Source organism: Sciurus carolinensis, chromosome 4 (genome assembly GCF_902686445.1).
Source record: "Sciurus carolinensis chromosome 4, mSciCar1.2, whole genome shotgun sequence".
NCBI lineage: Eukaryota > Metazoa > Chordata > Mammalia > Rodentia > Sciuridae > Sciurus > Sciurus carolinensis.
In genome coordinates, this window is record NC_062216.1 from 14329725 (window position 1) to 14354109 (window position 24385).

At 44.4% G+C, this 24385-nt stretch overlaps 1 protein-coding gene across 2 annotated transcripts; it reads left to right on the forward strand.

The window, feature by feature from the left end:
• The first annotated feature begins 1058 nt into the window (after positions 1 to 1058).
• LOC124983904 (tumor necrosis factor receptor superfamily member 10A-like) lies at positions 1059 to 22671 on the forward strand. 2 transcript variants are annotated; one of them, XM_047551568.1, is made up of 10 exons: positions 1059 to 1541; positions 11668 to 11761; positions 14311 to 14424; positions 15685 to 15796; positions 16758 to 16831; positions 16919 to 17032; positions 17492 to 17523; positions 17931 to 18104; positions 20616 to 20688; positions 21785 to 22671. In XM_047551568.1, the coding sequence occupies exons 1-10, from the start codon at positions 1410 to 1412 to the stop codon at positions 22102 to 22104; spliced, it is 1239 nt and encodes a 412-aa protein (XP_047407524.1). In that variant the 5' UTR covers positions 1059 to 1409; the 3' UTR covers positions 22105 to 22671. The 2 variants fall into 2 exon arrangements, with proteins under 2 accessions (XP_047407524.1, XP_047407523.1); XM_047551567.1 differs by having other exon boundaries at positions 16758 to 17032.
• Positions 22672 to 24385: the final 1714 nt, after the last annotated feature.

Here is a 24385-nt window from a genome sequence, read left to right on the forward strand (position 1 = left end):
AAATATTTAGGAATACACTTAAAAATGTCACAGAGCTTGTGAAACATTGTCACACTTAAGAAGATAGAAATAAATAATTTTTTGATGAATTATAAGGCCCAAAAATGGTTAAATGTTAATTCTATGCAATGATATCTATATTCAATGCAATCCCAATTAAAAAATCCAGCATTCTGTTTAAAAATTGAACATTTTGTTCTATATAAAATTTATATGGAAATACAAACTTTTTGAGGGTGGAACAGTGGATAGACTTCACTGCCTGATTCCAAGACTGCCTATAAAGCTACAGAAATCAAGACAATGATTGACTTGAGGATAGGTAAACAAAAATCAAAGGAACTGAAACGAAAACTAGACTCGGACCTACACATATCTGTTCAATGGCATTTCAACAAACGCAGCAAACCTATTCAATGAGGGAAAAGTTTTTCTTTCTTTTTTTTTTTCCCCAACAAATAGTGTTGAAATAACTGGATAAAATGAAGAAAAATGAACCTCAACCCACACCCGCAGTATACAAGTACGGGGTGGTGTTCGAGAGGACCTGGCTTCCGTTGCTTCCATCCACTCCCCAGCACCTACAAAACCCTGTAACGCCAAGACAGGACCTTGAGCTGCTTGGCTTGCAGGATCCTGGACGGCCATGCCCCGAGTCCAGGGCAGCGCTGGAAAATCTTGACCCACGTGCTTAAGCCCCTTTGGTGTCTTGTGCTTGAGAATGTCCCGCAGTTGTGTTTCCTAAAGTCTTTCAAGAATCCAACAGGGAGGGAACGTCCAGCAGAAGGGTTCCTGGGGCTTGCCTGAGTCAGGCGCAGTAGGGTGAAGATGACATTCAACTGGCATGGAACCCTGAGACCAAGCTACGGATGATTCACTGGCCCCGGGTGATGGGCAGCTGGGTGGGTGTGGCAGCCCTCTGGGGACCCTGGATTCAGACCCGCCCGTCCCGGCCTCCTGTCCAGTCAGCCACCCACGCATTCGCTGCGTTCAGAGCGACATCCTTGAGTCACGCGATCACTAGGGAGGGGAAGTACAGAAGTTTGCAGGCGGAAGGCGGTGGAGGAGAAGGGAAGGTAGAATTCCTGGACAGGAAAGGCAAGCGCCCCAGATCCGGGGAGGATCCGGGCGGCCGAACCCAACTTCTGGGCTAACTGAAGAGGCGTGGCAGGCGCGAATCTTAGGGTAACGTCGGGTTACGTCCATCTTCCCACGTGAGACTAGGTAGGCGTGACTTTTGTGTCTTTGGGACAGTTTAGCAAATCACTGTAGAAGAGAGCGGACGCGGCAGGTGGCAGCGCGCGCAGCAAAGCGCGGCGACATTTCCCAGTAGACGTAAAAGGCGGAAGATTCCTCGGCCAGAACCCAAATCAAAGTCACGAGACTGAGGAAAGAGCAGCTCTAACACGATGCAACCCAGGTGGAGCGCGCCCGGCGGCCCTGGGGTCCGGGGCGGGCGCGACCCGGGCCCCAGCCCAGCGCAGGCGGCCTCGCCTAAGCCCTCGATCAAGCCCCTTGTTCTCGTTTGGATGTTGCTGCTGGTGAGTCCCGGCTCCGGTTCTCGGAGCATTTCTGCGTCCGGAGGGGACAGGAGGCGTGGGGGTCATGGTGGGGGTGCCAGGCCCCGGTCGCCTGCCGCCCGGCAAGCCCGGGCAGGACCAACCCAGCGGCCGCGGGAAAGGGAAAGTCTAGGTCCCGGGCGCCCAGGACCGACCCGGGCGAGGGGGAGAAGAGCTGCTGCCCCGCGTGCCTCTCCACGGGTTAGGGACACTTTTGGGGCATTTCAAAACGGACGCAGCAAGTTCCACCGTTCCCTGGAGGAGGACTAAGGGACTTTTCCACTTCTTTCATGCCTCCGCTCCACGCGCTTCCATGGATCGAAACGCAGGCGGTGGAAAGTAACTTTCCCTGGCCTGCCTCTCATCAGGATTAGAGGACTATAGAGGTCGGATGCGAAAATTACGTCCTGATTCCCTGTGAGGGACCGTGATTTAGTGTACGGAGAAAGGCGTGCGTGTGGCGGGGGCGGGGCGGGGCCGGGCCGGCCGTACTTTCTAGGTAGATGTTACTTGCCTGATAGGGAAAAAAGTTCAAAACCAGAAAAACAAACCAATCTGTATGATTCCGTTTTCCACTGCTCCAACAAATACTTGAGACTGGGTCATATGTAAAGAAATTTTATTTGGCTCACTATTCTGGAAGTTCAAGTGCACAGCTCCAGCTCCTGTGAAGGGCCTACTGATTGCATGGCTTCAGGGCGGGAGAGGGAGAGATCGCAGGGCAGGACAAGAACCCTGAGAGGGTGGTGGATTCAGGCACGTGTTTTTGTATCAACTCTCTCCCTAGCACTAAGAACTACCTTAATTTTTCCTGGACAAAGCCCGTAATGACCTAATATCATCCCACTCGGCCCCTCCTCTTAAACGCCCCACCCACTCTTACCACCGGACCTAGCTTCCAAAACAGGACCCTTGGGGATATCCGCAAACCTTGTCTAAACCATAGCACAATCTTGCGAGTTTCATGACATTTTTAATATTTCATTTAACAAATTAACACTTAATCCAGGAAATAGCATTTTTATTTGTCAAAATCTCAGAATAATTAGGGAATTTATGTTTTGAATACCAGTTTATATTAGGTGAGATCCACATTATTTTTTAAGCCACAGACTCTTATTGTGGGATCCACATTTAATGCTGTTTGATGAGTGGATTATTTTTGTCAGGTCTGTGTGCATTCAGTGGAATGTAGACATCAAGGTCAAAAGTCTGAATCTGCTTGTTTTGGAAATGTGAGACTTAGGCCTTCTTGCATCCCAAATGGCCCTGTCATCCTTCCATAAATCAGCCTTTCTTCCATCATGTAGAGCTCTTTACAATTATGAAGCTAATAGTAAATTACATGAGATGTTTTATGTACCTGCACTTTTTTTTTTTAACAACAGGTTAGTATTTTATGGGTGAACCAAGGTTTGTCTTAATCTTCCATCCTATAGGTAGCTGTTCAGATTACATCTTGGTTTTGTTTTTGCTAATTCCAGTAGCATTGTAGTAAACAGGTGCATATATCCATTTACACCATGAAACTGGGTAACTCCTTAGAATGGAACTCTTGAGCCAATTTTGGAATTTGTTCAGATATTGCTACATTATCCTTCAGAAGAAGGTTCTACCTATTTGATATTCACACCTAGAATATACAAACTCTCTTCTGTCCCTACACCCTTGCAGCTCCGATATAGCAACATTAACTCCTTGCTAAACTAACAAGTAAAAAATGATACACCACAGCATTGTGCTTTTGATTCTGCAGAGCTTTTAGAGGTTTTCCAGGCTCCAGGGGATTGTCCAGGGTAGTAGATGAGCAGGAGACACCAGATTAGGCAGCCGGGAGCCTGGAATTCCAGCTGCATACTTGAAACCTTGGCACCTGAGTCCAGTCCCTGCCACTAAGCAGCATCTATGAATGGACATAGACTGACCTTGCCCTGGGCTGTCAGAGGGATTTCGTCAGCGGAAGTCTGGCCCAGAGCCCAGGTTCTGGCCGAGGTCACCGCCCTATAAATGCTGGGATTGTCCATTGCCTGTGTCTGGACCTTCCACATAGGTCCCTCTTGATCAAAGTGGGAAGTTTTGGCATCTCAGATGCTCAGACACTGGGCACTATTAGTTGAAGGCCAGAGATGGTGGGCTGCTCTTCCTCTCCAGGCCTGTGACCTGGAGGTGGCCCCAGCTTTCTCTTGTGTTAGATGATGAGCACACACAAGTCTGCTCTGTGAGCTGCAGTGAGCTGGGTTACTGTATGAAGTCGTGTGGGAGGACAGGTCACTTCCTCAGGGGTGGTGTCGGCACTTTGGTGCTGAATGGCCACAGGGCACACATTTTCCACCTGTTAGTGGCTGTACCTGCTTGTACTGACACCTGAGCCAGGGCTCTGCAGCATCCCCTGCCGGTACTGCAGCCTGGAGCTGGTGCTTGGGTAGTTGAGACACCTCTGCACTCAGTAGTGTGTCCTGGGTGGTGGTGGAGGTCCAGTTCTCCCAGCAAGTACATGGTGAGCTTCATTCTTAAGACAGCCTGGGGGGCGGGGTGGGGATCAGACCTGTATGAATCTTTTTTCCCACAGTTTGATAGAGATGTTTCCATAAACTTAAATGACTAATAGGCAGCAGCATGAAGATTGCACAAGAGGCCCAACCCACCTCAGCTGGCCTCTAAAGAGGCTTGGATGCTGGTGAGACCTGCGGTGGTATTCCTGAGGCTGTGGCTTGATTAAAATCAACATTGTGGGTGATGAGTCTAAAGAAACCAGAGTGTAAACCTGCACTGGCCGGTGCCAGGCTTCGTCCTCAGCTCCTTTACGTTTGTTAACATATCTAATTCTCACAACCCCCAGGCTGCGGGGAACCCTTGCCATCTTTGTTTCATCTGAGCAGCACTGAGACAACAAAGCCCATTGGTGAGGAGAGGAACTGGGCAGGGGTGGGTGATCAGCTGCAGCCCCACCATTGATTGGGTCACTGGTTCTGCTGGCCTGTCCCCAGGGCAGTAGTCAATGGCCATCTATGAGGCCCACGCTCAGCTAGCACAGGGTCCCTCTTATTCCAGGAAAGAGAAACATGTTTAGAGGAGGGAAGTGGCTTCTCCAGGACCACGGAGCTATTCCATGCCTGGCTTTGGGCTACAAGTCACATGACATGGTTCTTTAATCCAGGGGTTTTTCTACAAAAGACCAAACAAGCCAACAAAACAAAACTTAGGAAGCAGGCTTTGGACAACAGGAAGACCTTGTCTTAAGCCAAAGTTAAAGCTGTTCAGCTTCAGACAGCCAGGCCGTTTTGGAGGGGCAGTGGAATGCCTGAGACAGGAAATGAGGAGGGTAAGGTGACTCAGTCTGTGCGGGCCAGCGCTGGGAGCAAGCTCCCTATCACACACTCACACTCCCGTAAACACACACCCAGGAGCGGAGGTCTGACTCACTCTCAGCCTCCCACCATCAAAGGTAGCCACGAGCCACAACCTACCCCTGCCACTTTCCACTTCCTTCCTCCACTTCACTGTGTGTAAACCATTATCCCTCAGATGGTATTTGTCACTTCTACTGGAGCCACCACTCCAGGCTCCTTTCACTTCAGTTGACCTTGAGGTTATTAAGTCTGAGTCCCAGCTGCCTGTGAACCAGAAGTGTCCTGAGTAAAGAAGGTGCCAGTCCTTGTTGTTGGTACTCCAGTTTCTTGCACAGTGTGGTCACCAGGAGCCCCCACTGAATGAATGAGCAGCCTGTACTCTGGGCTGCTGCTCGAAGGCAGCTGAGTCAAGTGCCGAGAATCAGCCCAGGCTCCAGGGCTCCAGGAGCTAATTAGCTGTCAAATTTTCACTTGAGATTACCAGAGATTAAAAAAGCAAAAAAAAAAAAAGAAAAAAGAAAAAAAACCCCACCATTTGTGGTGCTGAGAATATCATTCACCCAGGCATGGTGGTGCATGCCTGTAATCCCAGTGGCTTAGGAGGTCGAGGCAGGAGGATCCCGAGTTCAAAGCCAGCCTCAGCAACTTAGCGACACCCTGTTTCAAAAATAAAAAGGGCTGGGGATGTTGCTCAGTGGTTAAGCATTCCTGGGTTCAAGCCCAAGTACACAAAAAAAAGAACATCGATTCATTGAAGTCATGATAATAATAAACTCATGTGTGCTAATAATAGAGCTTTAAAATATGTGAAGGAAAAAGTCTACAGGATTAAAGGCAGATCATATCAGTCCTTTCTCAGCAATTGATAGAATTAGCAGATGAAAAGTAGTAAATAATAACAAATTTGAGCATTATCAACCATTTTGACGTGTGTATAGCATGCAAAACAGTCACTGAAAATTCATTATTTTTTCTTGTTTTTATTGGTATGTTAAAATTAAACACAGTAGTGGAATTCATTGGGACATACCTGTACATGTACATAACATAATTTGGTGGGTCTCATTCCCCATTACCTCCCTTTCCCTCCTTCCCTCCCTCTCTTGAACCCCCTTCTTTATTTATCTCCCTTTTTCTTTTTTAATGGGTGTATTATAATTTATGCATAAAAGTGGGATTCGTTGTGATGTATTTGTATTGTACATAGCATAAATTCTTTTCTAGTAAGCATGGTACTTTTACCAAGATATATCCCATTGTGGACTATGAAGCAATCCAAATACATGTAAAGGGAATAAAATAATATAGAATATGTTCTCTGACCTCAATAAAATTAAATTGTTAATCAATACCGATATCTAGAAAGATCCCCCAAATTTCAATACTCAGCAATATGCTATTTAATAATAATCCATGCTGAGTTGGTGGAATAAACATGGTATTTAAAAATATTTCACACTAAATGGTAATGATTGTGTAACACTTGGAAACCTGTGAGATACTGCTAAAGTAGTTCTTTGAGAGTGAAATATATAGCTTTTAGTGCTTCTGTTAAATGAATAGTGGTTCAGGGGAAATAGGGTTATTGCTGATGGACATGGAGTTTCTTTAAAAGAGTTCAAAAATTGATTTTTAAGTGATGACTGTGAACCTCTGTGAATAAATTTAAAATCACTGAGTTGTTCACATTAAAGAGGTGAATTATATGATTCATGAATTGTAGTTCAGTAAAATTCCTAAGGAAAAAAATAAGAAAAATATAAAAATCAGGGCTGGGGTTGTGACTCAGTGGTAGAGCACTCGCCTAGTCACTGGGTTCAATTCTCAGCATCACATATAAATAAATGAATAAAATAAAGGTCTATCAACATCAAAAAAATGTTTAAAAATCAATGACCTGAAGATACACATTAATCACCCATAAATTAAGTATAAATTAAACTCAAAGAAAGTAATAAGAAGGAAGTAATGAGAGAAGAAATTAATGAGATGAAATATAAACAATAAAAGGTAGTGACAAACCAAGAGCTGGCTCTCTGCAATGATCAAAAAATTAATAAAGTAAAATTAGTAAACAAAATTCAGAAAAAAAAACAACAACAACAAACCAGGCATGTTGGCAGATGCCTGCAATCCCAGCTGCTTGGGAAGTTAATTCAGAAGGGTCACTTGAGCCCAGGAGTTTGAGACCAACAGCAAGAGCAGGAAATACTAGTATTAAGAATTAATGATGGGGGCTGGGGTTGTGGCTCAGTGGTAGAGCGCTTGCCTACCACGTGTGAGGCACTGAGTTCAATCCTCAGCACCACATAAAAATAAATGAATAAAATAAAGGCATTGTGTCCACCTACAACTCAAAATATTTTTTAAAAAACCAAAGAATTAATGATGGGATATTACGAACTGCGCCACCATCAAAAGGATAAAAATGAGAGCTGATAAATAACTCTGACAATAAATCCAACAAGTTGGATGATATGGAAAAATTCCTAGAAAAATACTACTTCACAAAATAGCCACAAGGTGTAAAGATAATCTGAATTATCTTATACCTATTTATGCATTGAAATCTGTTATTTAAAAGCTGAAAATAATGAAAATTGCTGGCCCACAGTCATTTCACTGATAATTCTGCAAATATTATGGAAGAAACAGTACTAACCTTAAATAGATTGTTTCAGAAAAAATAAGAAGAGGCAATTCACCATTGTTGTTATAGAACATCATCATTGTATAATGCCAGTATATATTTTGTAATATCTGACAAAGATATGACAAAAAGAACTCTGATCACATACATTATAAATGTAGATGTAAAAAAAAAAACAATTGAGTCTAGATACTTTTTTTAAAAAGTACTCTGAGCAAGTGGGGTTTATTTCAGGAATAGAATTGAATTAACTTTTGAAAATCAGTGTTAGTCATGATATTAACATTGTGAAGGAAAAAACCTATATGAACATATAAATTGATAAAATTTAACATGTATTCATAATAAAAAATTCTCATTATATTTAGAACAAAGTTGAACTTCCTCAGTTTGATGAATCGCACATAAGGTACAGCTTTGCATGAAAATGAAGTGAAAACTAAGCCCAAAGCTAGCAAAGGTAATATATAATAAAGACTAGAGAAGAGATTTTTAAAAAATAGAGAGTAGAAAACAGTGGAGAAAAATCAGAGAAACCAAAAGTTGGTTATTTTAAAAGATCTGCAAGCTAGGCTTGGTGGCACACACCTGTAATCCAAGTAATTCAGGAGGCTGAGGCAGGAAGATCTCAAGTTCGAAGCCAGTCTCATTTAGTGAGACCCTGTCTCAAAATTAAAAAAAAATTAAAAGGGCTTGGGATGTGGCTCAGTGGTAGGACACTCCTGGGTTCAATCCCCAGTACTACTGCCAATAGTAATAATAAATAAAATAAAAAGATTCACAAAATGGACAAAACTTTAAGACTCAAATAACCAAAATCATATATGAAAATGAGAACATATAACTGAATTTTCATAAATCAATAGGATTTTAAGATAATGTTCTGAGTAGGTGTACTTCAACGTATTAGGTCCCATAAGAAAAATGGACAATTCTTGGAAACACAACCCCAACTAAGACTGAATTCTGTAGAACTAGAGGTTTTCAACAGAACTACAGCAAGTAAGGAGATTCAATCAGGGAGCCAAAGCCGCCTATCCAATAAAGAAAATTCCAGGACCAGATGACTTCCCTGGTAAATTCTACCAAACATTTAAAGAAGCACTATCAATCCTTTTCAAATTCTTCTAAGAAATTGAAGAGGAGGAGACCCTTCCCAACTCATCTTAGGAGACCAGTATTACCCTAATACCAAAGCCAGACAAAAGCACTACAAGAAAAACAATTACAGAACAATATCTTTGATAAATATTGATGTAAAAATCCTCAGCCAATTATTGTACTAGCCAACAGAATATAATAGCACATTAAAACAACGCTACACCATGACCAGTGGGATTTGTTTCTGAAATTAGGGAATAATTTAGCATGAAAATCAGTGTAATATGCCACGCTTACAGAATGTTAGCAGCACTGACAGAAGGCAGGACAAAAGCCATATTATCATCCTCATCTCAACTGATACAGGAAAGGGATTTGACAAAATTCAACACCTTTTTATGATGAAAACACTCAACACACCAGGAATGGCAGGAAACTACCTCAGCATATTAATGGCCACATATGAGAAATTCACAGTTAACATCATACTTCTCAATGGAGAAAGCCTAAAGGCTTTTTCCCCAGGATCAGGAATAAAGTGAGGATGACCCCTTTCACCACTTCATGGTAGTGGAAGTCCTAGCCCAAGCAATGAGGCAAGGAAAAGGAGAAAGAAAGAAAGGAAGGAAGGAAGGAAGGGAGGGAGGGAGGGAGGCGGGGAGGGAAGGAAGGAAAGGCATTGAAAAGGAAGAAGTAGAATCTGTTTGTGGATAACATGTGTGTAGTACTAGGTTTGAACTCAGGGGTGCTCAACCTCTGACCTACATCCCCAACCCTTTTTATTTTTTATTTTGAGACAAGGTCTCAGTAAGTCACCCAGGCTGCTCTTAAACTTGTGATCCTCCTGCCTCAGCCTCCTGAATAGCTATAGTTATACACATATGTCACCATGCTGGTCAACATATTCTTATATGTAGAAGATCCTCAAGATTCCATAAAATTCCCTTATTCCTGAATGATAATTAATTAACTTAATATTGTTAAGATGTCATTTCTACCCAAAGTGGTCTACAGATTTAATGCAATTCCTACTAAAATCTCAATGGCATACTTGCAGAGATTGAAAAATCCATCCTACGATTCACTTGGAATCTCAAGGGACACTGATAGTCCACACAGTTTTGAAAAAGATCAAAATTCGAAGTCTCAACTAACTGATTTACAAAAATTTTTACAAAGCTACAGTTCTCAAAACAGTGTAGTACTAATATAAAGAAAAGACAGACGAATGGAATAGAATACAGAGCTCAGAAATAAACCGTCCAACATATGCTCACGTGATTCTCAACAAGGGTGCCAAGACCAACAGATGATGGAAAGGACAGTGTTTTATCAAATAATGTTGGGAAACTGAATATCCACCAGCAGAAGAATCAAATTACCCTTTACCTTACACCATTTATGAAAGTCAACTCACAGTTCAAGGACCTAAATGTAAGAGCTAAAATTATAAAAATTTTGGAGGAAAACATAAGGGAAAAACTTCATTACACTGGACTTGACAATGTTTTTTTTTTTTAGATATCAAAAACACAGACAACAAAAGTAGAAATTGATAAATTGAACTACATCAAAATAAAAAACTTCTTTGCCTCAAAGTAAAAGGACCCAGTCAATGAAGGAAAGGCAACCTACAGAATGGGAGAAATGAGATGGAAGGTCAATATCCAGAGTATGTTTTTTAAAAACTCCTAGAAGAGCAATAAAGTAAAACAAATAGTACAATTCAAAAATAAGCAAAGAGTGTGAATAAGATATTTCTTCCAAGAAGATGTATAAATAGCCAACAAGCACGAAAATAGATGCTCAGCACCACGATTTGTTACGGAAATGCAAATGGAAACCACAAGGAAATGCCACCTCATGCCTACCAGGATGGTCTGTCCAAACATGAATAAGAGATTCTAGTGAGGATGTGGAGAACTTTTGTGCCCTTTTGATGACCATGTAAAATGTTGCAGACACTATGAAGAACAGGATGGCCGTTTCTTGAATAATTACAGATAGGATTGCCATGTGACCTAGCAATTCCACTTCTGGGTACAGACCCAAAAGAATTATTTGGTTTTTGCAATGCTAGGAACCAAACCCAGAGCCTCACGCATGCCAGGCAAATACTCTACCATTGAGCCACATCCCCATCCCTTAGCCAAAGGATTGAAAGGATTGAAAAACCTTAAGGAAGTTTTGTACATGTATGTCCATGAGCATTATTCACAATAGCCAGAGGGTAGGATTAACTTAATTGTCCATTAATAGATGAATGAATAAACAAAATGCATGTATATAGAAATAAACATACATAGAAAGGAAATTCTATTGTATGATACAGTGTGAATGAACCATGAGGATATTTTGCTAAGTGATATATGCCAGTCATGAAAAAAGAAAATTCAGTATGATTCCACTTATTTGAGGTACTGAGATTACTCAAGTTCATGGAAACAGTAGAATGGTGGCTGTCGGAGTGGAGGGGTGGGGAATGGGCAATGGTTTCATAGACAAATACTTTGCAGTTATCAAGACATAAAAAGTTCTGGATATTGATTGCACTGCAGTGTGAATGTATCTAGCACCGTTAAACTGTACACTTACAATGATTAAGTTGGTAAATTTTATCTTATGTTTGTTTGACTACAATTTTTAAAAAGTGTATTTGTGTGCACAAGAGAGACAAAGAGGGAGACAGAATATTCACACTAAGACAGTATAGTAGAGGTTGCAATTTCTGTAATTTTATTCTTGTAAAAACTTTTCCTGTACTTTTCCCCCATCTGAGTAAATACTGTTTTTTAATAAGTGAAAGAATAAAAGAGGTTTTCATGTGTATATCACTTGTCGAGTCCTAAGAGGCATAGATATAAACAAATAGCTGAAAGTTTTTGAACTTGGAGGAAGATCCAAATTCTGTTTAGTTTTGGAAGCTGTTGGGAAGGAATGTGAGATGGATCTTGTGAGGAGTGAGATCTGGAAGCCACTCATGCTAATCCCTGTTTTGTCCCCACAGGTCCAGGTTGGGCCAGCCACTAGCTCTAGAGCTTTTGCCCCAGCTACCCTGAGGAGGATGGAATTGGTTCTCTTTGAAGAATCGTGTCAAGCAGGTACATTCTAAGATTGATCTGTAATCTGTTTTTTTTTTTTTTTGTAACGGGGATTGAACCCAGGGGCACTTAACTACTGAGCTTCACCACCCGCCCTTTTTATTTTTTTTATTTTGAGACAGGATCTTGCTAAGTTGTTTCACTTGGTTACTGAACCTGGCTTTGAACTTGTGCCTCCCAAGCTTCTGGGATTACAGGCGACCACCACACCTGGCTCCAGCTGTAATCTTTTACACCACCCTTGTCTCCATGTTCTTCTAGACTTCTGTTTCCTACTGTTCCTTGTCCTTTTATTCATTAGATATTTACTGATCCTTGGCCACATCTAGGGTTATGAATATTTATCCCCAGGTTTTCTTCTAGTTTAGTTTAGTAGTCTTTGCTCTTACATTTAGGTATTTGATTCATTTTGAGATAATTATTTATTGTATGTATGTCAGGTAAGGATTCAACTTCTTCCGCTTTCATGTGGCTATCCAGATGTAGCGGTTCCAGCACAATTTGTTGAAAAGACGACTTTCCCATTCAGTGGTCTTGGCACCCTTCTTGAAAATCAGTTGAACTTAAATGGAAGAGTTTATTCTTGGATTCTCAGTTCTTTTCCATTTGTTTGTGTCCATTCTTTTCCAGTACCAACTTGGAGTGTGTTTTAAAATCAGAAGTGTGTCTTCCTGCTTTGTTTTCCTTTTCCAGGATTATGTTGGTTATCCTGAGTCCCTTGAGATTCCATATGAATTTTAGAATCATCTTCTCAGTCTTTATAAAGAAGTCAGCTGACTTTCTATAGGGAATGTGCTGAATCTGTAGCCAGGTTGGGAGAGTATAGTCATCTTAACATTAAGTCTTTCGATCCATGAACATGGGATATTTTTCCATTTATTTAGATCATCTTTCATTTCTTTCAGTGATGTTTTGTAGTTTTTAGATTATAAGTTTTGCATTTATTTTGTTAAACTTATTCCTAAATACTTAATACCTTTTGATGCTATTATGAATGAATTTATCTTAGTCTCATTTTGGGATTGTTCCTATTGTGAGCATATAACAATACAGCTAATTTTTGTGTATTGATCTTATATTTTATAACCTTGCTGAACTTACTATATTTAATCCTCTTTCCATCAGTTCCCTAGGTTTTTCTGTCAATAAGATGGTGCCATTAGTAAATATGGTTTTTATTTCCTTTTCAATCTGGGTCACATTCATTTCTTTTTCTTGCCTAACTGCCCGATGAGAACCACCAGCAGTGTTGAATAATCAAGTGGCAAAAACAGATAGTTTTGGGGCATGGCTGCTTTCCTGACTGGTTGTCTAGCTGAAGTCTAAGAACTTGGTTTTTTGAAACTTCTTCCCTGCCTCTGTTTTTGTGTCTTGCTACTTGAAAGGTCTCCATTTCCTTCTCCTTCCCTCCTTCCACCTGATTGGCAGGGCTGCTGTGGCAGGAACTGGCATAACAGTCTATTTCCATAGTTCTGTCTACTTGATTGGCAAGTCTTTTGTGGCGGGAATTGGCATGACAGTCGATTTCTGTAGTTCAATCCATGGACATGGGATATATTTCCATTTTATTAGATCGTCTTTAATTTCTTTCAGTGATGTTTTTTATAGTTTTTAGCCACTCGTGGGGTTGTCTGTCTCATCCTTAGGTTGGTTTCAGTAGTTTGTTTTTCTAACAAGTTGGCCCAATTTGGGGATGTACCGAGGTTCACAGCATTCTCTTATAAACTTTGTTTCCCCATAAAGTCAGTACTTTTTTCAGATTCTAATATTTTGAGTCTTCCGACATTATTACCTTAGTAGATTATGTTCAAAGAACCAGCTTTTTTAAAAAACTTTTTTTATTTGTTCTAATTCATTGTACATGACAGTAGAATGTATGTATACATTTTGATAGGTCATACATAAATGTAGTATAATTGTCTTATTAATCTCTTTCTCCTTTACTGGCATGATGGGCTGGGCTTGGAACTCAGGGCCTCACACTTGCTAGGCAAGGGCTCGAGGGTTGAACTACATCCCAGCCCTGGTCTTATTGATTTTCTCCCTTGTTTTTCCCCTCTCTGCTAGCTCATTTCTGCTCTAATCTGTGTTATTTCTTGCCTTCTTACTTGCTTCACCTTTAATTTGTGCTTCTCTTTTCAGTATCTGAAAGTGGAATACTAGGTGATCCCTATGCTGTGACTTAAAAAAACTTACCCAGATTTTGAAGGCTTGGTATTTTAAATAATAGAATGTTTCACTATGATATACTGATTTTATACTGAAATGATAACGTTTTGGGTATTTCAGGTCAAAAAGTACATTGTTAAAATTCATTGGACCGTATTCTTTTTACTGTGGATACTGAGTCAGGATTTCCTGTGTGCCTTGTATTGTGCTTCTGTGGGTGCTGGGCTAAGTTGTATAGTAGGTACAGAAAGGAGGAGCTGAGCCAGACCAGGTAGAGTGGATGTCGCTGTTTAGATTCCTCCGTTGGGGAGCGAGTTCTGCTCACCACTGCCATCTGCAGTAAAATCCATTCACTCGCCGGCTTCTCTCTCCCTCCTCAGGCTACTACCGAGCTCCTGAGACTGGGGCTTGCAGGGAGTGCCGGGAGGGTGCGGACTTCACCAACCATTCCAACAACCTCTCTTCCTGCTTCCCCTGCAGCAGCTGCAAAGACGGTACAGAGCAAGTGGCCCCAGGGAGGGTGGTGGGCTGGGACTGGATTCCATGTGGACTCAGAAACCTCAATTCCAGCCCAACTTGGTCTTCTTTCTGTCCTGTCCCATGATCGCCTGTGATTCCATGAAACACAGTTGTTAAAAAATGAAAATTTAACGTATCCTGCATGCCACTTTAGAACAGCGGTAGGGAGGGGTAGGAGATTCATCTGCCCCCAGGGGAGGGGCTCCTCTGCCCCTCAGAAGCATTTCCAGGGCCATTACTGCTGCTGTCACTGTCCCTTGATTTGTAAACTTGGCAAACACTTGCTCAGCATCTGCCCTGGGACAGGACAGGCACTGAGTGCACTAGGACTGGCTATGAGAGGACCCTTCCCTGGAGGTAGCCCAAGAGGGCTGAGCAGGTGACACAGGCCACAATAAAGACAAGGACACTGGACTCCATAGACCAGGGCACATTCGAGAAGGATGTTGAAGGGCAGATACAAGGATTCCGAGCGGTAGATGGAGAACATCTCTCCGTCCAGAGGTCCAGAGCTGAGGGTTAGTGAACCTCGTGCACTCAGGAGAAGTGCCTGATTCAATTCTGGGTCTGCTCTGAGCCTCCTATACTCTGCTAGGGATTTGGGGATCCACTGACATATTTCAAGTCATTACCTGCTTTGCATTTGACCAGGCTCTCTCGGAACATACAGGGAAGGGCAGAGGAGGAATGGAGAGAAGGAAGGCTCTCCGCTCTGTCCTGCAGTCAGCCTCCAGCTGGGGGGGAGTCGTGCTCCATCCCCACCCTCAGGCTCCGTCACTTTCTTCTCAGTGTGGATTACCTTCTCTTCCCAGGGGTCAGACACTCCCTGACCTCAGGCCTCAACCTTCCACAAAAGCTCCAACCCACATTCATGTCTTCATTCTTGGACCTACTAAAACGTGTAGGTCTAGAGCACAAAAAAATAAGTGAGTGAGTGGAAACAGGCTGGATTTTGTCCCAGACCGTCTACTCTGTGCTCTGACTTCCTGGCAGGTGCTTGGTTCTCCAGCCTTCACATCCCAAGACCCCTTCCTTGCACCGGAGCTTGGGATCTAAAATGTGATGCACTCAATAATAAATCATGTTCCTTCCGTGTGAGTCTGAGTACAGGTGCCAGGGTCTTCGTGCCCCATACTCTCTTGCTGCAGAACTGGGCTGACTGGGAGGGTGTTCGTGTGGAGAAGGGGAGAGGTACTCAGGGCAACTCATCCCCAAAACTCATCCTTCATCTCCAGATAAAGAAGAGAAGAGCCCATGCACCACAACCAGAGACACGGTGTGCCAGTGCAAACCGGGCACTTTCCAGGATCCAGAGTCCCCTGAGTACTGCCTCAGATGCACCCGTGGGTGAGATCCTAGGGCTGGGAGCTCCCAGCACCTCAAGGGAAGCCCTAGAAGACCTGACTTTTTTGTACCCCTTTCTCTCCCCTGACCCTACAGAGTCCCCCAACCCCTCAGGGTGTCCCTTGGGAGTTTTCTGAGCCTGCGGTGGCCCTTCCTGATCCTTCTGCATATCCTCACACCTGCCCCTGAAGTGGTCCCTTCCCCCTGTCCTTTTCTCCCGGGACTTGTTCGCTGGCCACAAGAGGCCATGACTTAGGGCCCATGATCCTTTTGAGGACCCCGGGACATGATTGAATTCCTTTGGAAAACAGAAGAATGAGTAGAAAAATTCAACCAGGCTTATATTCATTTATATCCCAAGTCAGTAATAAAAATGTAATTTTTAATCAATTTTTGTGCGACAGAAGCCCATGAAGTCAAAGGCTCCATGAAGGCCTGAGCTAGTTCTGCCAGCCTCACTCCAGGCCCCTGACCCCTAATAAACATTTCCTATTTTGGGCTTTGGGGGCTGATAGTTTATTTACTCTTCTCTGACGCTGGTGTTTGCTGTGCTTGGTAAGGTCAGACAGGAAGGTCCACAGAAGCTGAGCTGTGTTAAAGGTTGGCAGGGGGCTCGGCTCAGCTGCGGCTGCCTGGGCTCCTGCTGTCCCCCCAGGGTGAGATCCCACCTCACTCAGGGCCTCCCCCAGCCAGGGCCACACAGCCTCACCCTGCAGAGAGGCCCCGAAGGCTGCACCTCCACACACAGCTGGGATTCTGAGGGATGGAAAGGTGTGTGCTCAGATCCTTCCGCAGACTCAGGCAGAGCATGGGATTGGGGGGTCCCTGGAAACACAAGGAGCCTATCCTTCTTCTAACACCTTCTCAGGGACATTGGGGGACATTGGATGGGGAGCGTGGCTCCCTCCTTCATCCCCTGTCCACCCTTTCTCACATCTTCCCATTGTTTCCTCTCTGTGCCCAGATGCACCAATGGGCTGGTGGAGGAGAGTCCCTGTGTCCCCTGGAGTGACCGCAAATGTGTCCACAAAGAATCAGGTACCAAGGCCACCAGGGAAACCCCAGCTTCTGCAGAGCCGGTGACAGGCAACCCGAGCACTACCTCCTCTCCCTGTCCTTCCTCAGCCTATGCAGTCTACATAGTCATAGGCGTTGTCCTGGCTGTGGCTGTGGCTCTGGTGATTCTGTGGAAGTTTGCGGTGTTGAGGAGACTGTGCGCTCGTGCGAAGAACATTTTACGTAAGTGTTGGCCCCGGGTGGGATGCGAGGCCCGCTTCCTGCCCTCTCCCCACACACTCCCCGCCCTCCCCTGCATCCCAGAGCCTGGCTCTTTGTTCCCAGGGGTGACCCTGCCAACCCCCACCTCATGACACCTCATGACCACCAGGGTCTCACCAGTCCCTCTTGGGGCTGCCAGTCACCTTGTCTCTCAGCGTCGTTTCGTCTCTCAGCCAAGTCCAGGAGGTCAGGGCCCACCAGGCAGAGAGGCGTGATCTCCTTGGCGGGGGCAGTCGGGGGAAGTGGTCGGGTAGAAGACAGCTTTGGTCAGGGCAGAGCCAGGCAGACTGGGAACATGGTTCTTTCCCTCAGTTTCTCCCCGTTTCCCCCTTGTGCTGTGTCTGGGGCCCAGCACTCCCTCAGGAAGGGAGGGAGGTGAGGCCCCTGCCCACTTGCTAAAGGGACCCCTTTCTCTTCCAGGCTGTGGACGACACTGTGAGCGCCTGAACTTAGTGAGTTGGTCTTCCCTCCACTTGGAGTCTCTGGGCAGCACAGCCTGGGAGGGCCATCCCTGTTTGTCCTGTGATGCTGCCCTTGCTCTCTAAAGTGGCCTGGAACTCTGGGCCAACTGTCGGAGGCAGATGGCCATTTTGAACTCCCTGGAGGCCTGTGGGCCATGCTGCTACCCTGTCCTTCCTGTTACCCAGGAAACATCCTCTCCCATGGCCTTGCCCCCGGGGTTGGGGTCACTTAGGACTTTGTCACCCTCCTTGGCACAACACTAGGGTCTTGGTGCCAGCAACAGATCATGGAGGTCTGAACCTGTGCCCACCTGGGATGACCCCACAGGGGGTGGGGGTGAGGACCTTGCAGGGAGCCCTGGGTGTGGACTCCTGAGTGATTACTTTGTCTTCCCCAGGTCGCACAACATCCCCCAGGAGGGCCTGAAGCTCAGGACAATGACCACAATGAGAACCTAAGCAACAGGAACTCATCATCCACCCTGGAGCAGCACTTGGAGCAGCAAAGGGACAGACAAAATCTGGGGACAGTTGTCGCTGAAGAGTTCCCAGGGGAGGTAACGAGTCTACTGGTGAGTGGGGGACAGGCCGTGTCAGGCTGTGGACAGGGAGAGGGGGTGTCATCCCTCATAGGGGGAAACATCCAGTTTCCTTTTAACGATGAGAAAGTAAAAAAGAAAAATATGCATTAAAAAGGTCAATAATCCCTCCAACTTGATTAAATACCTTGATATTTTTAGAAAGATATGACTACATGTCCAAAGTGAGAAAATTTAAACAGTATAGAAAGGATCTCAATGAATAAGAGCTTTCTTCATCTCTCCCAAGCCCCAAGATAACTATGAGAGTTAGTTCCTTGTGATTCTTTCTCCAAGTCTTTACGCATAAGTTTATTGACGTTTTATTGAAAGATCATGTATTATATGAAATACTCTTCCACACCATGAAGTGTTTTTGTTTTCATAATAAACCTAACAAGTTTTCCTTAGTTTTTTAAAACTAAAAATTTTTCCCAGATAAAATTTAGAATTCAGACTGTGGAACCAACCTAGATGCCCTTCAATTGATAAATGGATAAAGAAACTGTGGTGTATATATATACAATGGAATATTACTCAGCTATAAAGAATAATAAAATTATTGCATTTACAGTCAAATGGATGAAATTGGAGAATATCATGTTAAGTGAGATAAGCCAATCTCAAAAATCCAAAAGGTGAATGATCTCACTGATAAGCAGATGATGCCACATAATGGGGGGTGGGAGGGGGGCAAGAATGGAGGAAGGAGGGACTGTATAGAGGGAAAAGAGAGGTGGGAGGGGTGGAGGGGAAGGAAAAAATAACGGAATGAATCAAACATCATTATTCTGTGTAAATGTATGAATATGCAAATGGTGTGCTATTACTCCATGTACAAACAGAAATAACATGTATAAAAAAATTTAGAATTCATCCATACTATCTTCTCTATGTCAAAAATATTTGGATTTTTTTTTCTGATGCTAAGGGATGGAACTCAAGGCCTCACACATGCTAAGCAAAGACTTTAACCACTGAGCTTTATCGTCAGCTCCTATTTGGAATTTCTATTCCAATTTACCTTAAATATGAAAATTTAATCTAGGAAGAATTGAGATCTTGTCAATATTCATTGTTTTTCTAATCGCAAAAGATAGCATTTCAAGACAAGTGGTTTTTTTTCCCAGTTAAATGAAAATTTGTCTTTTTCTACAAATTATTTCTGTTTCGCGACAGTTCTCTTTGTACTTAAGTGTTTTATAAACTTTATAAATTGGATCTCATTTCTCATGTGTTGTTTCACGACATTTTTAGCCATTCATTCGGAGTTCTGTTGCTCTTTCAACACTATTTAAACTTTGGGGTTTTTTAAGTATACAAACATGTCTCCAGGGTGACTGACTTTTCTGCTCCATTCCAAGAATCCTGCTTCACGGTTTTGTTACCCTGCCGTGTGGCCAGAACTGTTGAGAACGGTGTTCAAGGACGCAGAGAAGGGCTGGGGAGGCACCCGGGTGGTGGAGCACTTGCCTAGTGTAGGAGGCCCTGGGTTCCATCCGCAGCACGATTTAAAAAAAAAAAAAAAGTGAGGAAAAAGGTCAGGAGGGAGGAGGGGAGGAAAGCACCCGTTGCGTCTCCTTGGCAAGGTCTCTGGTGCCACCCCGTGCACGACATTTCCATATCCCATATAGAAACGCATCTTTTGATTCCAAGCTGTTGTAAAAGCTCAGAGCTGGTGTTTAATTTTACCAAATGCTTCCCAGCCTTCTTGGTGATTCTCTAATGCTTCCATGTCCTTATGTCGACTATTGAAAGGAGACATTATTATCGATCAGAACACCTTCACGTTCTCGAAACCAGCTATGACTTTGGATTTTGCAAAATGCCCAGTCTTCTACTGAGTCTCATAAAAAAAATTTATAAGAGGACTGGGGATATAGCTCAGTTGGTAGAGTGCTTGCCTCCCAAGCACAAGGCCCTGGGTTCAATCCCCAGCACGGCAAAAAAAAAAAAATCTGCAAGAGCCCTGTGTGCTGGTACTCTCCTTAATTCCAGCTGAGGCAGGAGGATCACTAGTTTGAGGCCAGCCTTGGCAGGGAGACCCTGTCTCAAAACAAAAAATAACAAGGGCTAGGGTCATAGTACAGTGGTAGAATGCCCCTGGGTTCAGTCCTCAGTACCAAAGGAAAAAAGGACTGGGGTGTAGCTTAATGGTAAAGCCCTTGCCTAGCATGCTCGAGACGCGGGATTCAGTCCCCAGTACTGCAAAAATAAAAAGAGAATTAAGCCTCTGAGAAGGCCACTGTCTCCTGCCAGAGGTAGGAGGGAATTGACCAGAAAAGGAAGTTCTGGGCTGGTGGGAGTATTGCCTCTTACGGAGTGAGTGAGCTCGGAGTGGAACTCTTCAGGTGAGCCGCTCCAGGTGGGACGCTGATCTCTACCTCCACGGAGCCCTGGGAGGAATAAGGGAAGTGGTCCTGGTCTCAAGCCTGGCTGGTTGTCAGGGCCAGGCCTACAACCCAGGTCCCTGACGCTGACCAGGGCATCTCCCCTCTGTTCCAGAGACCTGCAGAAACGGAGCCTTCTCGGAGGACGAGGAGGCTGACTCCAGCAGATGGGACCGACACCCGTGAGAGTAAGTGTTTCCTTTGGGGATGATAAAACAGGAGTCCAGGGGATAGGAACAGTGTCCCTGTCGCTGATGGGGCTTCACCAGGGCAGGTGGAGCTGGATGCAGGGAGTCCTGTGCTGGTGTCACTGGGCCTTGGGGACCACAGATCCCCTCCTCGCCTCTGCTCGTTCCACGGGGGCCCACGCCGTCCCTCCTGGCTCGCACCCTTCTGGACCTCCCCTCTTCCGCCGTCCTCCCTCCTTGCTTGCAGCTCGGCATACCCCAGGACCCCCTGAAGGCCTGCACTGCCCCCCGGAGGCAAGTGCACCCCTGACCTGCGGCCAGGCCCCGTGTGATGCGCTGTAGTGTCAACTACAATCTGGATTCCAAACGCCAGATGTTAAAAAAAGAATGGAGACGAGCTCATGGATACTATTTTGAATATTGATTATATGATGGAATGATAGCCTTTTTTCAATACTGAGTTAAGGAAAACGTCTTATCGAAATGAATTTCACTTATTTCCTTTTACGTTTTAAGTGAGGCCGTTAGAAAATGTCAGCTTGCGTCCCTTCGCTTTCCCGGGACTTGCTGTGCGTGCATACTGCGCGCATCTCGTTCAGCCCCTCTCAGCCCCGTGAGCTGGGTTAGTTGACTGCTTCACAGGTGCAGCTGTTCCTTTGGGTCCGTTTGCCCCCATCCAGCGTGCCCCGGGGCAGTGTGGGAGTCTGAGCTGGGTCTGGGTGGCAGGCACTGCTCCTTCCATAGAGGAGATGTGGCCACTCTGGCCCCACTCAGGATGACAGCACCCGTGACGCCCCCGAGCCCCCGGCGCCTATCACACGTCGCTTTCCTACTCCACAATGACCGCGCACGCTTCCCGGGTGGCTCATCAGTCCCCCGAGGGCAGTATTCTCCGTTGCCTTTGACTCTCCCCCAGTGTCTTGGGTGCAGGTGGGGCCCAGGCAGTGCTCCTGGAAGCAGGTAGGGATGTTGGTGCAACAGGCTTCTAGGCTTAGGGAGCTCATGACTTTCCACACTTGGGTTCTCGACCTGATTTAGGATCCTCCGCCCTTGGTAACTGCTTCCAACTCACCTGTGCTTCATGTTTCTCTTCCAGCCCTATTGCAGTTTTTCAACTGCCAGCAGAACGTGATACCCTATCAATCCTGGAACAAGCTCATGCGCCAATTGGGCCTGACCAATAATGAGATCCAAGTGATCAAACGGGAAACAGAGGACCCGGGAGATGTTTTGTACCAAATGATGGTGAAATGGTTCAACAAAATGGGCCGGGATGCCACCATCAACAGCCTGCTGGATGCCTTAGAAATACTAGGGGAGAGGACTGCAAGGGAGAAAATTGAGGAGTACATGGTGAGATCTGGAAAATTTATCTATCAAGAAGACGGAGCAGACACTGCTGAGTCCTTTCTTTAGAAAGACAGATGTTCCTTCCTTTATATTTGCTCTCCAGAAGAAGCAGTGGAGAGCTTCCACGTGACAGGTCTGGAACTGTTTCTTCTTCTTTTCCAGTTCTTGTGCACTTGAAGAATGAAACCCACAGACCAGGGAGAGTGAACGCACGGGAGTAGACCTGCACCACCAGAGGGGACTGATAGATGTCTCCCTTCCAGTGTGCTAGTCTAGGAGATCACACAGCATTTGGTTTGCTGCTATTGGTCCAAACTTACACTACTTAGGTTTGGAAAAAGTCCCAAACTTATGCTAATTGGGACTTGAAAACTACTAGTGATTAACTAATTCGTCTTCCCTTTTTTTTTTTCTTTTAGTTGTAGATACAAAACCTTTTGTTTATTTTAGGATCAAACCTAGTGCCGCACACGTGCTAGGCTAAGCCCCCAGCCCCAGCCCCGGCCCCACCCCCACTTTTGGTTAATTCTTGAATCCCAGCTTCCATTCATGTCTATGCAACTTCAGCCCTGGGTGGGGCCGATTGTTATGTATGTCTATGTTTACATAAATGTTAACTTATTTCTGATGTTATATGACTATGAAGTTTTGTGTTTTTGTAATTGTGTGTCAAAATATGTAGTCCACCAATAGAGTTCGTTTCTCTCTCATAAGCACTTTGATGACTTTCCAATGTTTAGCAACTTCTAAAGAACCCAGTCTTTTAAACCTGACAAATTTACTTATTTCTTTTGATGGTGTTGGGGATCACACTCAGGGCCTTGCACATGCTAGTCAAGAGCTCTACCACTGATCATCTCCAAAACAAAAACCTGACAATTCTATGTGTTGTTTATTCTGCACGTGAATAGTTATTTGCTGAAGATGTAGCAGGGACTTGAGGAGAACTGTATCCTTGTGAAACCCTGAGCTGGGTAGTGACCTTCCTTCCCTCCTCTGTGGCTCTAGAGGGGAAGTGGGGGTGGGTTAGATCAGAGGAGGTATCTTTGCCGCCGTATGTTATTGAACTCTGAGTCATCTCGGAGTTCAGGAAGAGTATGGGGATCTGTCCCTCATGGCTGCCTTGATCTCAGAAAGGAAGGATAGACAGTACTCACGAACGTGGAATATTTGTTAACTCTAGACCGCTTACTTGTGAATCCGAGCCCCAGAGCTGCATTTTGGGGTACAGAGTTGTACTTGAGAACCAAAGCCCTCTATTTGCATAGGGGTTCTAGGTGTAAGATTTAACACAAAAACACAGATTCTGAAATTCTGATACAGAAGGACCTAAAATGGCTATGGGCATTTTGTCCTGGATGCTTTCTCCTCTGTATTTAACTCCTCATTAACTCTTTCAGCCCACCTTCCAGCAAAATCTTCTCCAGAGTATTCTAGTCACGGCAGGACACTTTCATGGAGATGCTAGTTCTCATCTCAAGGCATTGTATGTTTTCTCATTCCAGGGCTGGTATGACCAGGCCAAACTAGAGGCACATTAATTTGTGACCTCTGATTCCTAAAAAAACTAGGAATGGAACCACCATTTGGCCCAGTTATCCCACTCCTTGGTATATACCCAAAGGACTTAAAATAAGCATAATATAGTGATATGGCCACATCAGTGTTTATAGAAGCCCAATTCACAATAGCCAGACTGTGGAACCAACCTAGATGTCCTTCAATTGATGAATGGATAAAGAAACTGTTGTATATATATACAATGGAATATTACTCAGCTATAAAGAATAATAAAACTATGGCATTTGCAGGCAAATGGAAGAAATTGGAGAATATCATGCTAAGTGAGATAAGCCAATCTCAAAAATCCAAAAGGCGAATGATCTCACTGATAAGCAGATGATGCCACATAATGGGGGGTGGGAGGGGGGCAAGAATGGAGGAAGGAGGGAGAAAAGGGGTGGGAGGGGTGGGGGTGAAGGAAAAAATAACAGAATGAATCAAACATCATTACCCTACCTATGTAAATGTGTGACTATGCAAATGGTATGCTGTTACTCCATGTACAAACAGAAACAACCTGTATCCCATTTGTTTACAATAAAAATAAAATAATTTAAAAAATTTTTTTAAATGTGGTATATATACACAATGGAATATTACTCAGCCATAAAGAAGAACAAAATTACGGCATTTGCCAGTAAATGGATGGAACTGGAGACTATCATACTAAGTGAAATAAACCAGTCCCCTAAAACCAAAGGCCAAATGAGTTATGCGAATGCTAACTCACAATAAGTGGCTCCGGGATGGGGGTGAAGAATGGACGTTCACCGGATTAGACAGA